This window comes from Astatotilapia calliptera, chromosome 5 (genome assembly GCF_964374335.1).
Source record: "Astatotilapia calliptera chromosome 5, fAstCal68.1, whole genome shotgun sequence".
NCBI lineage: Eukaryota > Metazoa > Chordata > Actinopteri > Cichliformes > Cichlidae > Astatotilapia > Astatotilapia calliptera.
Window position 1 is genome coordinate 14,428,751 of NC_137426.1, and position 20,122 is coordinate 14,448,872.

At 40.0% G+C, this 20,122-nt stretch overlaps 1 protein-coding gene and 1 long non-coding RNA gene across 2 annotated transcripts; one reads left to right on the forward strand and one right to left on the reverse strand.

The window, feature by feature from the left end:
- The first annotated feature begins 886 nt into the window (after positions 1-886).
- Positions 887-13,432, forward strand: LOC113021862 (uncharacterized). Its single transcript, XR_013908998.1, has 3 exons — positions 887-1,548; positions 13,029-13,194; positions 13,331-13,432. It is a non-coding gene; the product is annotated as an uncharacterized LOC113021862 (long non-coding RNA).
- A 1,535-nt stretch (positions 13,433-14,967) lies between these two features.
- Positions 14,968-19,125, reverse strand: LOC113022191 (E3 ubiquitin-protein ligase TRIM39-like). The gene has a single exon (XM_026167330.2). The coding sequence runs from the start codon at positions 18,910-18,912 to the stop codon at positions 17,509-17,511; it is 1,404 nt and encodes a 467-aa protein (XP_026023115.1). The 5' UTR covers positions 18,913-19,125; the 3' UTR covers positions 14,968-17,508.
- Positions 19,126-20,122: the final 997 nt, after the last annotated feature.

Consider the following 20,122-nt stretch of genomic DNA (forward strand, 5'->3'; position numbering starts at 1 on the left):
GCAATTTGCATGATGCTGTCACGTTAATATGGACAAAACAAAGTATCAGTAAGATGTACCTATTTAAGTGTCTGTTGACTGTAATAAAATCTCAGTGACAACCAAGGCTTTAAATGAAAATGAAAAAGTCTACAGCCTCCCCATGTGGTCATTTTATGAAATGGCACCAGACAAGCAGGAAACAATGCACTTACTCTATTTAAATAAGTGTATTTAAGCCAACCCATGCTAGTTTTTCAAGCTGACTTGGTTATATTGAGCTATTTTTCAGAACATGTATGATATGTAAAAACAAGCCAGTTATGTTAAAAGTTTAGTCTTTAATTCAGCAGTGTTGTGATTTCTATTTCAGTGTTACATCTCCACAAAGTGGTCTACGGGTGTGAGTGTGGGGACCAGTAACAAATGGGTCCGGGAATGGAATGAAAAGAAAAACAGACAGAGGTGTTCTATAAAAATATAGTTTTATTACGAACAATGTAGTTTTATTACAAATAACCTTAACTTAAAGAGCCGGCAACACCGTTTTACCAATAATGCCAATGAAACAAAGGAAGCAGTTGCAACAGCAAAAGGAAAAACTACCAAACAAATAAGGGAGGCACTTCCCACACTTCTTACTTAACTCCTCACCATGGGGAAACACTTCCAGGGACCACAAGCCCATCTACTTACTACTCAAAGGAGCCTTTCTAAAACCTAGTAAAAAAAACATGTAGCACCAGAGGGGTATTAAAAATAAAAACCACCTCCCTATCAGGTCATCCCCAGCTTATATAGCCTCGGAGAGGTGATTGCTGACTGGGTCCTTGGTAAACAAGGCTAATAAAAAGCAGCTGTGTCCCGGGAAGAGAGAAGAGTGAGAGAGAGACAGAGGGGTGGTGCAAGAGAGGAGGAGAAAGAACACCACACCCACACAAGGACAGTTTCAGGAGGCCCTGCTAGGGCTGTAACATTCAGTTTATTAATTTGATCTCCTATAGCAGGGGTGTCGCACTCCAGGCCTCGAGGGCCGTGTCCTGCAGGGTTTAGATCTCACCCTGGGTCAACACACCTGAATCAAATGATTAGTTCATTACCAGGCTTCTGGAGAAATTCAAGACATGCTGAGGAGGTCATTTAGCCATTTGAATCAGCTGTGTTGGATCAAGGACACATCTAAAACCTGCAGGACTCCGGCCCTCGAGGCCTGGAGATCGACTCCTGTGTCCTATAGGCTTATTGGTGCAGCCCTCCACAATGTTCTTGTCATGATCTGGGTGAGTCTGAGTAATTTTCCACAGCATTGGCTCTCCTCCCCTGGGTGGAGCCCTCCTCGCTCCTCACCTGTTGGCAATTACTTCAGCAGTATTTATGACCAGTGCTCACATTGAACCTTCGCCAGATTGTCTGCTTACCATAGTCAGTTCCCTGCCTCATATTTTTGTCTTGTGTTCCTCAGCGTGTTTCCACAGTGTGGAAGTCGAAGTAATCGGTACCCTGTACTCTGCAGGTGAAGATGCCTGTGCGTGTGTCAGGATGACCATTTGTGTTGACCACAGCTTTTTGGTAGGTTATTTTCTGATACACAAACACACACATACACAGAGGGAAACTATATACTTGTAATTCTTTTGACCAGTGGTTCTAAAACTTTTCACAATGAGTACCACCTCATAAAATAAAATATATGGCTCTTGAAGTACCACCCTTGTGAGTGACATTAAAGTACAGTAGTATAGGCCTATTTAACACCACATACAGTTTACACAAGTTTACACAGTTTATTTCTTATATGAATGTTATGTATTTTAACTCTCAAAAACAGGATGTGACAACTAATAATAACAATTTATGCGCAAAATGCTGGATAATGATGTGTTGATGCATGCTCAATCAACCAGGTAAGTAAAGTTTGATTCTGTTCATCTGGTGTTTTCAGTGGGAGAAATGTTTTGTCACTCATCCAAGTGACTTCTTCAGTCTCAGCTGACTGCAGGTTTCCCCAATCTTATAAACAGTACATTTGCATAATGACTGAAACTAGCACCACTGAAGGAACAATGGGCTGGGAGGTCAGTTCCTTGATTATTAATATGCAAAGTCTCATGACCATTGATCAACAACCACTGATCAAAGCTCATTGATCAAAGACTACTGATCAATGGCCATGAGTACCATTTACAGAGAGTTGGGGACTGGCTGCAATCACAGCATTGTAAGATGGCGAAAGGAGCAGATCCGACAGAGACTTACAATGCTTCTAGATGACAATACTCTTAAAAAGGTGTTTGAATTCCTTGAGAAGGCTCATCTAGCACAGCATGAGAAGTCTAAGACCAGGTAACAAAGGAAGTTTGACTTCGTCGGAAACCAGCAAGCAAAATAGGGAGAATGTCATCAGTGGCCATGGAGAGAGGATGCCACACCGACAATGTGGACAAGTGGGTGAAGAATTTGTCTGACAGACAGCTCACCCAAGCAGAGAAAAACATCCTTGCTAAAGGGTTGAATTTTGCTGTGATGCCGAGACATATCCTGCTGGAGCTGATCACAGCCACAGAAACAGCAATTCGAAACAACAATATTGCAGACGTGGAAGCAGAGAAACTACGGACGAAGGTTTCAGCCTGTCTCAGCAATGCGAAGCCCCCAGCATCCAACATCAGCATGGAGGAGAGGAGACAATAACATTATCATCCTTCCAGCAGACAAGGGCAGGTACACAGTATTGCTAAACCAGAAAGACTATCATGAGAAAATTTTGTCACTCCTCAGTAGGGATGGGTACCGGTATGATATGTGGTAGTAACCAGACCGAAAAGCAGCGCACATTTCGGTGCTTTCTTTCGGTGCTTTTTTCCCTGAGATGTAATAAACTTTGAATTCTAGCCAATCATTTTACCTTTGCAAGCGTAGTAGGCGGGTAGAATTTGAATGAAAACAACGGAATTTGAAGAAAAAAAAAAAGCAGAATTTGAATGAAAACAAAATTAGGAAGAAAACAACAGAAGTAGAATAAGGAACAACAGAATTAGTATGAGAAGAACAGAATTAGAATGAAAACAACAGACTTTGAATGAAAACAGCAGACTTTGAATGAAAACAGCAGACTTTGAATGAAATTGAATTAGAATGAAAACAGCAGACTTTGAATGAAAACAGCAGACTTTGAATGAAAACAACAGACTTTGAATGAAAACAGCAGACTTTGAATGAAATTGAATTAGAATGAAAACAACAGACTTTGAATGAAAACAACAGACTTTGAATGAAAACAGCAGACTTTGAATGAAATTGAATTAGAATGAAAACAACAGACTTTGAATGAAAGACAACGGAAGTTGAAAGAAAACAACAGACTTTGAATGACAACAACAAAATTGGAAAACAAGTAGAATAAGGAACAACAGAATTCTCAGTTTGCCCCATACCCAACTCTTGATTGCCAAGTGCCCAGTCAGACTGCATGCCCCTCCTCAGTGCTTCAAACTCTACTTCTGCACACTATAACTAGAATAGAGTTAGTCATTTAGTCCAGCAGTTCCTGCTAGAGTATGCATTTTGGGCAATTTGAATGCGTCAATCCACAGACAACTGGACCCTGCCACACAGAGGAAAGACCGTCTATGCCCCATTTTCTAATTTGGGGTTTGTTCACAATTTTCATTTGGGATGACCTATTAGGTGGCCAAAGTCCCTCTAATGTTGTGGGAGTGTTATAAACTTACAAACACTCCTGCTTCAAGCCTGACACCCTGGGGTTTGAAGGGTTAAGACCTAACCCTATGCCAAGCTCCTCTAAAACTCTTCAAAATGTTATTTCTTAGAAGCCACTGACATCAAGACAAGCTAAAAGATTACACACCTTCTGACCAGCACCAAAGAAAGTGTTCCAGATACCAAAGATCCCTTTATTAATTCTTTCTCATGAGATCTGACAATGCTTTTTTTTCTTAGGCAACTGTAGTGATTCGCAGCTGCAGGATGGCCAGCCATGTATTCTGCAGCTTTTACTTCTGTTATTTCTTTTCACAGCCAGTTTTTTTTCTTTCAATTTAAACTTTTCATTTTCCTTAAAAGGTCTCAAGTGTAATCACTTTTGCCTTCCTTCCTCTTACTTTCCTGTTACGCTTAATGACATTTATTACAACTTTCTAATTATGTTGTTGTTGTTGTTGTTGTTGTTGTTAACATTACACTCTAAACAGTAATTATTTTATTTAAGCTTTCGTTTACTCACTGAATTATATTTTTCTCAACTTTTCTCTATTGTTGTCTTATTTCCCCTGTTCGTATCTTTATAGTTTGTTAAATTATTTTAAATTTACTTGATAACAAGTTTACTTGCCTTATCATTTTCCTCCCAGATGTTTATCTTCTAATATTTTATTCTTAAATTTAGAGCTACTTTCTTCATGTTTCCCTTTCTAAGAGCCACTGTGCTTTTACATTTTTTATTTATAGTTCTCAGTTTTACCCTTTTCAGGTGAGAGATGTTGGACATGAAGCTAACGTCAGGGTAATGGATGGTGTGTTGTTGCTCATGTGAGTTATTTTAGGGCCTGCCAGATCCTCCTCAGTGTTTGCCCACTGATAAATAAGGATGCTGAATAACTCTGTCTTTGTCCTGTCTGTTGTCCTGTCTGACCCTGCAGTGACTCAACACAACAGACACATAGGATACCACACTGGACCTTTACAACCTGGTTCACAATACAACTGACGTGAGCATTATTTGGTTTAACCAGTTTTTTATTGCTGCTTTTGTTACACAGGTCACAGAGACCCAGAGAGCCTGTTTCTCATGCTTCCTGTGTATTTTCTAAGCATCTGGCTTCTGGTTTGCAACCAGTTGGTTGTTGAGTTGGTTCAAATATTTAAGAAAGCATGCTCACACAGATAATCCTGAGCTCTGAGATATTATCTTTAGTAAAGCACAATTGTTCTTGTGAATAAGTGTTAATTCCAATTCTTTTTGTAAGTTGCTGCAGAGTCATTTTGGTGTCCTCATGCTTTCTGTTTCACTTTTCACTTCACTCTTTTATAGAATTATGATCTTCAACTAAACTATACATCTATAACGATACACAAAATTCACGGTTCGGTTCGATATTTTTTTGATACAAAAAAATGTTCATGCCTTTTTAATTTGTCATTTATTAAAATTATAAATAACTCAAAAGTACAGTTTTTTAATTTAATGTTGCTGAAACAACAAATTGAGAAATCACTCATCTTTGGAAAAATTACAGAGAAATGGCTCTTTCCAAAATAAAAGTTATACTCTACGCTTCTTCTGGGCTATATTCTCAGCAGCATATTAAACAGATCAGGTCCCCATAAGGAGAATCCTGTGCTAACGGCTGTCTAAATGACTCGGGTAAAGTTTGTAGCATGCGTGCTTGTTGTTTTTTTTCTGCTTCCACTTGTCTTTGCACTAAGATGATGTCGGCGTAAATGTGCAGCTGTTCTCCACAGAACCAGCCAAGGTGTACTCTCAGTGGCAGGGGAACAATATGGGAACAGCACCACCAAGGCTGGAGATGGAACAATACTGGAAGAGCATATGGGAGAAGGACGCAACCCATAACGGCAATGCTCAGTGACTAGTGGATCTGAGGGCAGACCACAGCAACCTCCCTGAACAGGGTCCAGTAACCATCACAGTGGCAGACATCCAAGAAAGGGTCACCAGTATGAAGAGTTGGACAGCACCAGGCCCCGACATGGTTCATGCCTACTGCCAAGAGTGAACGAGAAAATGATTCACTGATCCACACCACCAGGATATACAACAATGATATCAGTATGCCAATCGGACTGGAGAAATGTAGTTGGATGATAATAAAGAGAGGGAAAGTAGTCAGAACTGAGGGGATTGAATTATCAGAAGGCAACATTGCAGACATAGAGGACAGCTACAAGTACCTGGGAATCCCACAGGCAAATGGGATCCATGAAGAGGTCACTAGAAAAGCTGCAACCACCAAGTACCTGCAGAGGGTCAGGCAAGTCCTGAGGAGTCAGCTGAACGGTAAGAACAAGATCCAGGCTATCAACACCTACGCCCTGCCCGTGATCAGGTACCCTGCTGGGATAATAAGCTGGCCAAAGGAGGAGATAAAAGCCACTGACATCAAGACAAGGAAGCTCCTTACCATGCATGGAGGGTTTCACCCCAAGTCCAGCACCCTGAGGTTGTATGCTAAGCAGCAGGAAGGAGGCCGGGGACTGGTGAGTGTCAGCACCACGGTCCAGGATGAGACAACAAACATCCACGAATACATCAGTAAGATACATGGAACCCAACCATACATGGAACGTCATAACCAAGTGGCTGGCATAGTATACAGAAACATCTGTGTCGAATACAGCCTGGAAGTCCCGAGGTCAAAATGGGAGACGCCGTCTAGGGTGGTGGAGAATGACCAAGCTAAGGTCCTGTGGGACTTCCAGATACAGATGGACAAAATGGTGATGGATAACCAACTGGACATAGTGGTGGTAGAGAAACAAAAGAACACGGACGTAGTGATAGATGTAGTGGTTCCCAGTGACAGCAACATCTGAAAGAAAGAACACGAGAAGCTCGAGAAATATCAAGGGCTCAAAGAAGAGCTCGAGAAAATGTGGAAGGTGAAGGTAACGGTGGTCCCAGTGGTAGTCTGAGCACTAGGTGCGGGGACTCCCAAACTAGGCGAGTGGTTCCAGCGGATCCCAGGAACAACAACAGAGATCTCTGTCCAGAAGAGCGCAGTCCTCGGAACAGCTAAGATACTGCGCAGGACCCTCAAGCTCCCAGGCCTCTGGTAGAGGACCCGAGCTTGAAGGATAAACTGCCCGCAGGGGCGAGCGGGGAATTTTTATATATACAGTGGGATGCAAAAGTTTAGACAACCTTGTTAATAGTCATTATTTTCCTGTATAAATCGTTGGTTGTTATAATAAAACATTTCAGTTAAATATATCATATAGGAGACACACACAGTGATATTTCTGAAGTGAAATGAAGTTTATTAGATTTACAGAAAGTGTGCAATAATGAGAAGTTGATAGGTCTCGGCCCTGTCAAGCTAAAAGAAACTGTTGAATCTTCAGGATCACCTTTAAGTGTATTTTACCCTGTATGGATAAGAGAAAATCCAAAATAACTAGCGCACCCAATTCTTGTTTTATAGAGTGATTAAATATGTATGCTGTACAGTCATTCCACCCTGGAAAAAGAACAGTTAAAAAAATTAAAAGCCTTTGAATTTCATGAGATTAATGCGCATGATGACTGTGTACTTCTGACCTTAACTGTATACAGCAGTCATCCCAAGGGATTTTATACTGTAAACTAAGGACCCCAGAATATTAGAGAGAGAATCCAAGTGATCGTATAATTCTCTATGCGCACGCATATGGTAACTGTGGGGGGGAAAGGGCTCCTTTAAGAGGAAGGACCAGGACTGGTTCTGCTGGTTAACGGATCTTTGTTAACCAGCAAAATGTAGCATTTGTAGCAGAGCTCACAAGCTGCATACCTTCTCACAACAATATTTACAGTATATTTGTGAATTGCACCATTCTGTAATCCCGTTTTTCCTAAAATGCAGAACAGAGTCCTTTCTAATAGAGAAGCATGGCACTCAGAGAATCCTGAATTGAAATCTGTGGGGGACTTTTGCAACAGTAAAGATGTGGTACCTTCACAAGGTAAAAAGGCTTTTAACCCCCAAGCAACCAAGTTGTTCTAGCAATTAAAATATTAGACTCAAGTCATTTATGAGTCAATTATATAATATAGAGTATAATAGCATAATTGTAACATTAATATAGACATAAACTGGTGATTCTGTAGCACTTAAATCAGTAATATTCATTTTTTTAAACTGTACACTGAAAAATGTCAAAATAAGATTCCTAATTATGGAACATTTACAAATAAATTACATTACAATAAAGCCTATATTGTTAAATGGTGGTAAATAACTTTGCATAAGCTTCCATGACTTTGGTGTTACATTTCTCACACAGATGGGCCACTTCCTGCTTACAGTAATGTCACAAATCCACACATATGAATACACTGCTGGGATCTTTTGAAGTCCATTTAAAAACTATTGTGAAGCAAAGTCAGCAGACATTTTAAGCTCTTTTCATCAGATATGGTTTGATTGATTTGTGTGTGGGGGGGATGCCTAGAACTACAGGGGTCCAACATACTGTCCTATATACTTGTACTGTGTTTATAAATATACTGCTGTCAATATAGCATTTATAGAATTATGATCTGAAGTGGCTTAAACCAGAAATCCCAGGCATAGAAGACAGGTAAAACATCGCCTTCTTCATGATACTCCAGGTGGTTAAAGTTTGAGGAAATATGGGCAAAATGAAGAGAATACATCACTTTTTTTTTTTTTTTTTTGGCCTGTCCCGTTTGGTTCTTTTGCCATCAGAATTGTTGTCTAAAGGCAAACAAATATGCCCAACGGATTTACTTTACCAAATTGACCATCCCAGCCTTGCCGTAATGGTCCATTTGATTCACCTTTTATTGTTTCTTTTATTTTCACTTACTGAATACGGGACAGACTTGACTGGGGGAAAGAAGGGGAGAAAGAAAGAGGGAAAGAGAAACAGCTGAGAAGAGGGACGGGGGAGAAGGGCAAAAGACAAAAACCAACAGAACGGGCAGAGAAAAAAAAATGCATATATCAATCACCTGGATCACCTGCTGAGAAAGAAAAAAGAAAACAAGCAGAAGAGAACAAGAGTAATAGAATAAACAACATCACAATGATATATGGGAATATGACAGTAAATACTAAATATTAAACATTATTGTGCAGCACATAAGATCAACAGAACACAGTGTGCTTTGAGGTAGGAGCCAAAAAGGGTGTAGTTTGTGGGTGTGATCACCCGTGTGTACACCTGTGAGCATGGACGCGCTTGTTTTTAAAAGGTTCCTTCATGTAATGATCTGCTAGAGGGTGTGGGGGGGCCACAGCCCCGTCCTCCAGGGCATGAAGCAGGTATGGAGGAGATCAAAACTCCAGACATCCAGAGGCCCCCAGAACACAAGAGACCAAGGAAGACCAACAGAGGGGCAGCCGCGCCACTGTCCCAGAAAGAGCTGAGGAGAGTCCCAGATGAGGGCTCACTCAGCAGCCGCGGAGCAGAAGCCAGGGGGAGTTGCAGTGACGCGCCCGTGAGCTCCGCCGGCAGCCAGCCGTGCCTGAGTGACCGAGCCCCAGGCCGAGAGGCCGGGGGCACCCCACCTCCGAAGTGGCCCGAGCGAGCCCCAGGCTCCAGGCCCCGATAAGCGGCCGCCAAGGAGTGAGCCGGTGTGTACCTGGACGCCCATCCCCGGACACAAAGAACCACCAACGCACCGATGTCTGAGGGATTCCGCCACTGGCAGGGGAAGTGGTGGTAGGGGGAGATAGGCCTCCAAACCTTGGAGGGCCTGAGATGTCCCCAGAGAGGTGGCGCCTGACACCCAACCTGACATATAGACACAGACATACAGGCACACACAGATACAAACATCCATTCCCACCCTCATGCTCTCATATGCACTTACTCCACACTCAACCAACGTGGAGACAGACATAAAGAGACGCTGTACACACGATCACACTCCCCAAGCGTACTCTACAAACCGGGTCTAGAAATACATCACTTTAAAATGTTACTCCTTACTTAAACCCAGAGTTATTATATTATCATATTAATATCATCCTTTTTTGTTTATTTAGTTATACACGTCTTGTCTGTTAAAATGAATCACCCAAAGTTCTGTTCTGGTACCTTTTGACCTTTTTTCTCCCTAAAATAAAAGGAAAAAAATAAATAATGTGCTGCAAAAAATAAATAAATAAATACATTTAAAAACAAAATAAGTGTTTGACTAACTGACTCTAAATAAAGTAAAGTTTGAAAGTAAGGGGAGGATGATGATAATGATAATGGCTTAACCCAGTGGGGCATAAAAGTCAAATGAGTGAAGCCACCATGAGTAGAGAAGGTTATTGCTCCACAGGATATAGCTGTGTGTGAGATATGGGATAAAAGGCTTTTCAGAATGAAGAATAAAGAGGTCTGAATGCTGTTCCCTGCAGCTTTGTACTCAGAAAAGATCTAGAAAGATCAGTTCACAAAAAGTAAGATATTACTTGTGGACATAAATGTGTAATTTTACTTTTTTGTGTTGTTTTAAAATGTGTATGATTTGTATATGTATGCTCTTATACATTAATACTTTTAATTAATTAACAATTAATTCTTTAATTCATAATTCTTTCATTCACTAACTAAATCCAAGTGAATTTCTTTGGAATAATTTTTTGGTGACCACATTTTTTGTCAGACTGAAGTATGATGTCGGGTTTTGTTTTTTAACCATGCTACAGCCTCCTCCACCATTCCTCCATCTGCACCTGTGCAGACCCCAAAGAGCATGACAACGCCTACGGAGTCTCACAAATATGGCTCCTACAACTCCTAGGTAAACACTATACAGTAAAGACCCTCTTTACTGTGGTTTATATCAGCTTACCATCTGAACGTTCAGGGGAAGCTGGATCTAGAAAAGCAGGAGTGTTTTCATGGCTATTAAAAGGAAGTGTTGCACTAAATTCTGCTGTGTATATCTGGGTGCTGAATGCTTAAAAAGAAATCCCAGAAATAATCAGCAGGACAGGATTTCATTTGTATGATTTTTTTTAATGCCACCAGCTTTATGGATCCCACCTCAATTTTAAGCAGACCTGCCTGAATGACTCACTTGAACCAGCAATATACCTAAACACAACCATTGGAGCAACTTTGGGACCTATATATGTAATTATGCATAATAACTTTGACATAGAGTTCTAATGCCTAATTCACTCTGTGCTAGCCTGTAGTGAATGCTGCTAAGGCAGAGATGATGAGGAAGCAGGAGGAGCTGGCAAAGAAACCCCAGGGGCTGGAGAGTATAGAGCGGAAGCTTGTGACACACAACCTCGTAGCAGGAGCAACGGGAGTTAAGTGTAGAAGTCAGAGAATTTGAAACCTTCAGATTTAAAAGACCGTTGTCCAACATTATTTTTTATTTCTTACTGTGTACGTGATTATTGCAATTTTTGAGCACCCACAGCTTCACAAGTAAAAGAAGCCAGCCACATTCTTTTTTTTTTTAGAATCAGCTTTATTGATCAAGTATATGCACAGATACAAAGAATTGGGCTCCAGTTTTTTTTCATTGCTTTGTGTACTCAACAGAGTTTATAAATAGATAATAACAACATGGATATAACACATTTCCAGACTTATATGTGCAACGGAGCAGAGTGCATGATGCTGGATTCATTATGACATGAAGAAGGGTGGATAACTGGTTACTCTATATAAAGTACCTGGCGATAACACCAGCTAACCTAATCTGCTTCATAAAAGCACCTAAGGAGCACCTAAGGCAGCTGATAGTAGCTGAAGTTCCCTCTGCGCATTGAAAAAAGACGCCCTGAGGGGTGACATTGTGCTGGTGTCATGGTTTAAAAAAGGACATTGCAATGCTGGAGCTTACACTACTCTTCAGAAGAAAGAGTACTTCTTGTCACTGATTGCTTTTTTTTTTTGTCAAAGAAATGTTCTAATATCCCCAAAAGTTGATTTTGTTCCTCTGGACATAGGGTTTTCAGTGGGAGAAATATAATCATCCATTGAAATTCTTAAATTTACTTATGGCTGTGTTTTCTTACACGACATGTAACATAATAACTGAAACAGTATCAAAAATATTTCTCTATAGATTGGCTCTAACAGATGTGTTCATACATTGTAACACCTGTTAAACGAATAGGAAATGAACTGATGACATCCCAGTGACACCAAAGTGTTTTTTGACTTTATTCTTCTTCAGCCTGGGAGAATAACTGCCCCCCCCCCCTCCCCCCCCTCCAAGACTTAAGACTTCCTAGTTGGAGACAGTAAACTGATTCGTGCATGCGTAACTTCTCCTACACTGTCTGGCACAAGAGCTTGAATGTTTGTACAAAGACTCGCGCTTCACTGTTAGATCAAAGACTTGGGGACACTGACATGGGGCATCTGCAAAACAACCAATCCAGCTGGTTAAGCTTGCAGAAGTTCTCCTTGAGTCCTTCAAAGAGAAATTGTAGAATTTCTCCACACCTTGTCTCTTAGATTAGGCCAGGAAAAAAGTGTAATAGGAGCCTTTAATATTTCCTTGATACTGACACTTGACACGGATTTTGAAAGTGAGAGAGAAAGTAAATGTTGCTAAATAGAAGGGAAACAAAACAGAAACAAGTTCTAGTTTTGTTCTTTTACAGTTTTAAATGGATAAAGCAGAGATGTCAAACATAAGGCCTGGAGGCCAGAATTGGCCTTGCAAAAATTCCAATTTGGACCACTGAATGGCTTTGGAAAACATGATGGAGGGCATAAATATTGAACTTCTAACTGCATTTTGTGAAGTTTCAGAGAGGGGATTTTAGAGGGGACTGTTTGCTTTAAGACCTGCAGGATATACTGCCTGGTATCAGATGCCAAAGGACAGCACCAAAAGTACCATATTTGGCATATTCCTGCCATCTGTCCATACAGATGGACAGATGGCATCAAATTGCATCTTTTCTTAAGAGCTGATGCAATTCAGCTGACTGAGCTGTCACAGGGTGTATCCAGTAAAAACAGCCTGTAACTGCTTGTGTCATTAATAATTATAATTTAGATTTTTGCAGAATTATCAGATTTTGAGGACACCTGGAAAACTGTGAAAGTGTTATTAAGATTACATTATGCAGTTTCTGTGTGAAAATGCAAAGAACAAGAGATTTAAAAACAGTGTGGAGCTTTTTTAATAACGGCCTGTCACACTCTGAAATCTTGACCAGGCAGCAGACGACAACAGTACCTGTGAAAAATGGCATCATATTGCATCAGCCAGAGTCAAAAGGGAGAAGGATTGTTTGGTTTTGATCCCTAAAGTCAGGCTGCAGTTCTTTTCCTTTTTATTCATAGTCTCTTTGTTGTTTATCTATGTCAAGTCTGCACAGGCAAGCTGTTCTTCAACCTGACCTCTTCCCTGGCCCTGTTCTGCATCACCTCGTCCAGTGATGCTCGCTCTGGTCTGTGCCTCGCCGCCCTGTGGGTCGTACTTTTCACTCCCTGCTCCTTTATCTGCTGGTATCGACCTGTGTACAAAGCCTTCAGGTGTGTACCTCCTTCTTGGTGAAGAAGTTCAGAGTTGTTTTCCTTTTTGGTTTTTGCTCAGTACACTCACAAAAAATTGTCTGAGTTGTTAGTTACTGTGCAGACAGCTCAGTAATTATATTGTTCCCTCTTCTAGGAATGACAGCTCCTTCAACTTCTTTGCCTTCTTCTTCATTTTCTTTGCCCAAGTGGTTGTCTTTGTCATCATGACCATCGGCATCCCTGGTTGGGGGTTCAGGTAAGGTACCTAAACAAACATCTCTTTGTTATCCCAGCTAAAAACTAGCTGGCGAGTGGTTGCTGGCAGTCAGTAGGTCAAACTGATAGAAAAGCAAGTATTGCATTAAAACCCAAAAGTATATGGCTCAGTTAAAGTCTAAACAATACTAGAAATCCTGCTCATTTGGAAGTATTAAGACTTGGATCTTATTTTTAACTATAGAGAAAGGTAGTCCAATCATATTGGCTAATGAACTAATACAAAATTCTTTCTGAATCTTTTGAGCAATGTGATTCCTACATTTGTTGTTCTTGCCCATGCACTTTGTTCATTCTAGGTGCATTGCTTGTTCTCTGTATCATGCATGTATAGTTGTTGTAAGCCATAAAAATGAATCGAATGAGTTGAAAAAAGGCTTATTTTCTTCAAAAGTCTTTAATTTGGTGATGATAATAAGTGCATATTTAATACCTGCTTTACATATTGTTTTATCAATACCTATTCAATTTTAGGGACAAATGAGGATACTATTTTAAACCTCTATTTTCACAGTATGTGTTCTTGTATGTTTGATCTTTGTGTGTTTCTCTCTGTCCTTCAGTGGTTGGATTGTGAGCCTTTCAGCTCTGAGCTTCAGTTGCATTGCCGGTGCGATCATGATGATCAATGCCACTCTTTTTACTGCAGAAACCGTCATGTCGTGTTCAACTCAGGTTGATGTCACTTAGATAACTTAGAAATGTTCATGTTTGGTTTATCTTAGTGTTTGGCTGAGATTAAAGTTAAGCTCTTCATAACTGAACCGTTTTATTTCAGTTTAGAGTCTTACTTGGAGAGCTGTCAGTATATTTTAAACTGAATATTTCACCTGTCATATCCCCTCATGTAATATGTGCTGTTCTTATTTAAACAGCTGACTTTGAATTAAATCTAACATTAAAAATATTTAAATTCAGGAGGAAATTCAGGAGGTAATAAAGATCCTGAAGCCTGCTCCAAAAATAAAAGAGTTCTAACATCTCATCTGTTTGTTTTTATTCAGGCATACATGTATACTACTTTTATTAATAGCGAGAATAAGCGTGTGTTTCAGTCATAATAATTGTGTTTAACTGTATGAAGCTTATTAGACATTATGAAAAAGATGATATGTAAAAGCAAATTTTGCCAACGCGCTTGATACTTTTTAAATTACCTTTGTTTTCTTAAAAAAAATAGACAGGTAGATAAATAGATTCAACAAGAATTAATTTCCAGATGAGTCCTATTCATGATGGTATGGATGACACTGGCTCTCTTATAAAGTGTAGTTTTGAGACTGACTGCATCAGTAAGAGTTAACGATATGCAGTTGAATGAAAGGAAGCGATTAGCATTTAAAGTATTTCTTATATTTTGAAAGGAAAAAGGGAAATGTTTGAAAAGTAAAGAAGGAAAATATGAAGAACAAAACACAAAAATTCACAAACCCGATAAATGCTGATCGGATGTATAAAAAAAAGTATTTAAAAAACAGATATGTGGTGCAAAAATAACTACAGAAAACAACAAAGACACCTTTAATGTTTATTCTTAAGCATTTTGAAAAAAAACTTTTTTTCACACACACCCACCAATTGCGTAACATTCAAAAAGTGCAAATCAAACGCCGCACATGTAAACTCACTTTTCTGTACATTTTCCCATTTCTTGTTAAAGTTAAAATTAGCCAATCACATGACAGCAAGTCAAAACATGTAATCGTTTTATCATGAAGTTCAAGTCAAGCGTCAGAATACCCTCTAGCAGATCGTTACGTGGAGAAACAAGTGTGCTGATCCACACTGGTGTTCACTGTTCACAGACACAAACTACACCTTTCTTGGCTGCTGTTTCAAAAGCACATTGTGCGCAGTCGGTCCTGCGTGCAGCACAACATTGTTCAATATTTAGTATTTACTGTTATTTGCTGTTAGCTATTAATGCGATGGTGTTGTGTTTATTATGCCGCTCTCTTCTTTTTTGCTTGTTTTCTCTTTTTTCCTTTTTTTTCTCTCAACGGTTAATTGAGGAGATTTATATATTTTTAAGTGTCCTTTCTCACTGTCCCTCTTCCCCTCTGGTTTTCTTTTCCTTCATTCTTCTTTCTCCCATTCCTATCCCCCAGCCATGTCTGTCCCATCTGTGAGAACTGAAAAAAAAAGCATCAAAATAGGAAACAAAGGTGATTTAAGGCAGGCTAATTTCAGAAACTGCATATATGCTGGGAATTTCCCACACAACCATCCCTGATATTTACAGAGAATGGTCCAAAAAAAGAGAAAATGTCCAGTGAGCAGGAGTAAAACTGCCTCGTCGATGTCAGAGGTCAAAGGAGAACCAAGAGCAATTTGCATGATGCTGTCACATTAATATGAACAAAACAAAGTATCAGTAAGATGTACCTATTTAAGTGTCTGTTGACTGCAATAAAGTCTCAGTGACAACCAAGGCTTTAAATGAAAATGAAAAAGTCTACAGCCTCCCCATGTGGTCATTTTATGAAATGGCACCAGACAAGCAGGAAACACTGCACTTACTCTATAAGTGTATTTACCAAACCCATGCTAGTTTTTCAAGCTGACTTGGTTATATTGAGCTATTTTTCAGAAGATGTATGTAAAAAGAAGCCAGTTATGTTAAAATGTTATTCTTTCGGATGTGCAGAATGCATAGACTGTACCAACTAGCAATAAAATAAACAAAGGCATCACATGTAATCCACCGGGCATGGGCTCTTTTTCCAGGAAGCAGCTCAAAGACTGTTCAACATTTTCCAAACACCAGGAAAATGTTCCAAGTTTTGCAAACTCATACGCTGATTTGGATCAGATTAAAACAAACTAAAAGACTCCAAGACTTCTGCAGTGATCAGTGACTACCAGTCAAAGTTCATGTTACATTTTATCATTCAAATGTTAATGAAACCAGTGTTACTGTAAATACAGCAAATTAGGCATAGGATAGAAACAGAGGAGATCTGTCACATAATTGATACACACATTTGTGCTGTGTATGGGGCACACAGATGAGACAACAGTGAGTTCTGGGTGTTTTAACATGTTGTATAGTTTCTACAAGTACAAACAACTTGTGTATGGTGCACATCATTAAAAAGTGTATTCTAATTATCTGAACTAAAGTAATAAAAAGTGCATTTAACTTTAAGTAGAGTAGTTTTACTTCAGTATGCTACATTATTGCCTCTTTTCAGCTTAATTGTTAACACTGTTGTTGAAACCGTGCTGTAGTAAATGATGTCTTTATATCTATGTGTCTCTATCACCCTAACATGGACCTTATATAGAACTTTTATATTCTAGCTAAGCACCCAAAGTACCGTATACAACATGCCCCATTTACCCATTCTTGGGTAGCATCCATACAGTTTAGAATAACCAGGGATTGAACCACTAACCTTGAAACTAGTCGTTAACCGGCGCTACCTCCTGAGCTACAGCCACCCGACATCACAAGAGAAACTGAGCTGATAATGTTAACTTGAAAATGACAAACCTTAAGCAACCGTTACTTTTTCTGAAATGTGGGTTGTAGAGAGATGATCAGAACCGAGTTATAAAAACAAGAAAAAGTGCATATGTCTACATTAGCATAATGTTAGCCTTGCATTTGAATTCGCATTTTTCTTCTTTTCAATACTGTTATTGGATGTACTAGTTTTCCAATATACCATGGTTTACACTTCATTAATTCAAAACAAACCTGACATAATTGTTCATGGCAATACACCCCATTCATTTATTGCTGTAGGATAAATCAGCTATTATCCTTCTTAAGTAGGTAAATAAGTACTTTGAACATGATTGAAACGCAGGCAGAATTTCCCACTTCTTGATTTCTGGGGGGTCAAGTCTACAGATTTTACAGCATGCAAACATTAGTAACATTAAAACCACTTACGGGGGGTAAGAAAACCATTAATCTTCTCATTTCGTTGCAGTTTTCTGCTGAGAAACCTTAGGTTCTGGGTCATGTGTGTGATACTTTGACACATTACCTTGGTGTCTGTCCACGCACAGAAGGACAATGCATCTGCTTATCAAATACACCAAACTTTAACTGAGATAATCTCTTGTTACAGAAATTTTGTCTGGCAATATCTTCAGTGGCATGTCGTTTAAAGTACCTATGCATGGAAACAGCTTGTCAGTGCAAGAGTGTGTGAAACTCTGTAAGTGTGAGCCAGTATCAGGATCAAAGAATGACAGCTTTCCTCTGTTCCAGTCCAGATGAACTCTGATCCTCTGCAGCTTCTTTTTTACTCGGAGAGCAGACGGTGGGGCTCCCAGTATGCGTGTGCTGTATTTACCATTATAGAACTCGATTTGCCAGAATCCTGATTTTACCCGCTCCCTTTTCTGAATGGATTCGGCTGCCACTCCAACAAACCAGGCTGTGTTGTCTCCCACTTCAACATCCCAGCTGTGGGTCCCTGAGTTAAAGCCCTCCCAGCCATGGACAGAACGATGATAATCAGTCCTCTCTGGGTTTTCGGGAAGCTTCTGTCGCTCTCCGTGACTTACACTTGTCAAATCTTCAGAGAGGATAAATTCTGGGTTGGCAGTGTTTGGATCCAGAATCACAGGAAAGTAGGAGACCATTTTCTTCATTTTGTTCCAGATGTTGAAGGTCAGGTTGCCCAGGTGTTTAGCCACATCTATCAGAGCTCCTGTGGCCAGCTCTGGATCATCCAGTAGGGGCTGCTGTTGGACTAACTTCACTGCATCGTTGTAGTTCTGCAGGAATGAGACGTCTTCGGCTTTCAGCTCCTCCTCCGTGGCTCTAATCGTTTCTGAAAGAGCTGCTATCTCTCTGATCAGACTTTCAATCTTCTCCTGTATTGTCTTAAACTTCTGCTCCTCTTCCTCCCTCAGTGCAGTGATCCTGGCCTCCTCTTCCTCTTGTAGAAACTGGTGCATCCTCTTAAAATGCTCTTTAATCTGTCTCTCTGTGTGGCGAGCCTGGACCTTAATGTGTTCTGCTGTTTTATCACACTTTTCTTTAATTTGTTCAAATACTTTCAGTTTCTCATGTAAAGGCTTCAAGGATTTCTGGAGCCCCTTTTTTTGCTCCTGTGCAAATTCTTGGATGGGTCTAAACCTGTGGTTGGTATGCATTTTTGAGTCTCTGCAGATAAGACACACCAGCAGCTGATGGTCCAGACAAAAGAGTTTGAATTTTTCTGAGTGCAGGCAACAGAGAGCCTCTGACTCCACAGAAACCCTCTGATCTCTCTCCATTTGAAATGCCTTACACGCCTTTGCTAATGCCAGGTTTCGAGGTGGGTCACTCCTCGATGATTTCCTTTTACAAAGAGGGCACTCATGTACTGTTTTATCACCCCACCATGTCTGCAGACAGCTTTTACAGAAGCTGTGGCTACAGGAGAGGACAACAGGATCTTTAAAAATATCCAAGCAGACAGTACAGGAGAGGTCCTCCTCAGACTGGAAAGCCATTATCTCACTGTAGCTGAAAACACGGCAGGCAGAAAGCACAATGCGACAGCAGTCATTCGTGGCTAATCTCACTCCTCCAGAAAGTTCCCGGAAGATCCCAGTCTCTTGTTTTTCCTTCTTAGAATCACAGATGGGATAGCAATTTAAAGTTGCAGTACTCACAGTATTTGCTGCTGTTGCTTTCCCCCCTCAGGAAGTCGTGTGTCTGATCTGAATGAGATAATCGTTCTCTCCCTCTCAGGGCGTGTCTCTTTCTCCCTACTGGATGAGCAACAACCGTTTCCAGGTATTTCTTAGGTGACGTTTTTCCAGGTAATGTGTGTCAGACATTAAGCCACTATGTCAGGGCACAGCACCTTAAATATAGTTTCTGTATTAGACAAGACCAACAAAAGAAGCTCCTCCCCTTTTTGGTAACAACTAAAATAGAAGTAGGTTAGGCACTTATTTCTGCTGCATTCAGGTAAGGTATGAAATGTAGCACCAACTTATAGTTTTATGCAATTCCAGGGACATTTGAAGAGAAAGACAAAGTATTTTTAAATGATAATAGGAGAATTCTGCAAACATGCTGTAGAAGTATAACTACCAAAAAAAGAAGAGAAAATGAGCTGAGGCCTGTGCTTTGAAGCAGGATTCCTTGTTAGTCTTAACCCTGGCTTTTCTGTACTATGATGGTGGTTCACTTCTTACCATTGTAGAACACCACTGTAACTTGTGCTGTTGCTCTGGACCAGATTAGGTTTCACATTAGAGGTCAGCAGATATGAAATCACTACGTATTTACCAATCAATTCTCCAGAAAATAGTGTCACCCTTCCTGAAGTTCCTTCAGACTTTTGTGGGGAGGGTAAGAGGGTTTAAAGTTTTTGCATTTCCCTGATAGGCATCAGTAATGAAGATAGATTCTTAAATCAAGGAATAAATTTGCATCTATTTTTTTTTGTTGGCAGCAAACAATTTTACAACAGTTTTATTTTTCTGTAAACATTAGTCTAATAGGCTATATGATCCTAAAACAGGACACATATGCTGTATTTCCTGGCCTCATATCAAATTTGCAAACAGATTAAGCCTATGTTTGAATTCAGTTACATATTTACTGTCAAACCTTAAACTGCAATGAGTCTGCAGCTGAGAGAATAAAACATGCTAGCTCCTCTTCTAGCGCTCTGCTTCACTGGGTTTATGATTCGTGGAGTACTACCAG

Coding starts and splice junctions, on each gene's coding strand:
- LOC113022191 (XM_026167330.2), bottom strand. CDS start 18,912: ATGGCTTTCCAGTCTGAGGAGGACCTCTCCTGTACTGTCTGCTTGGAT.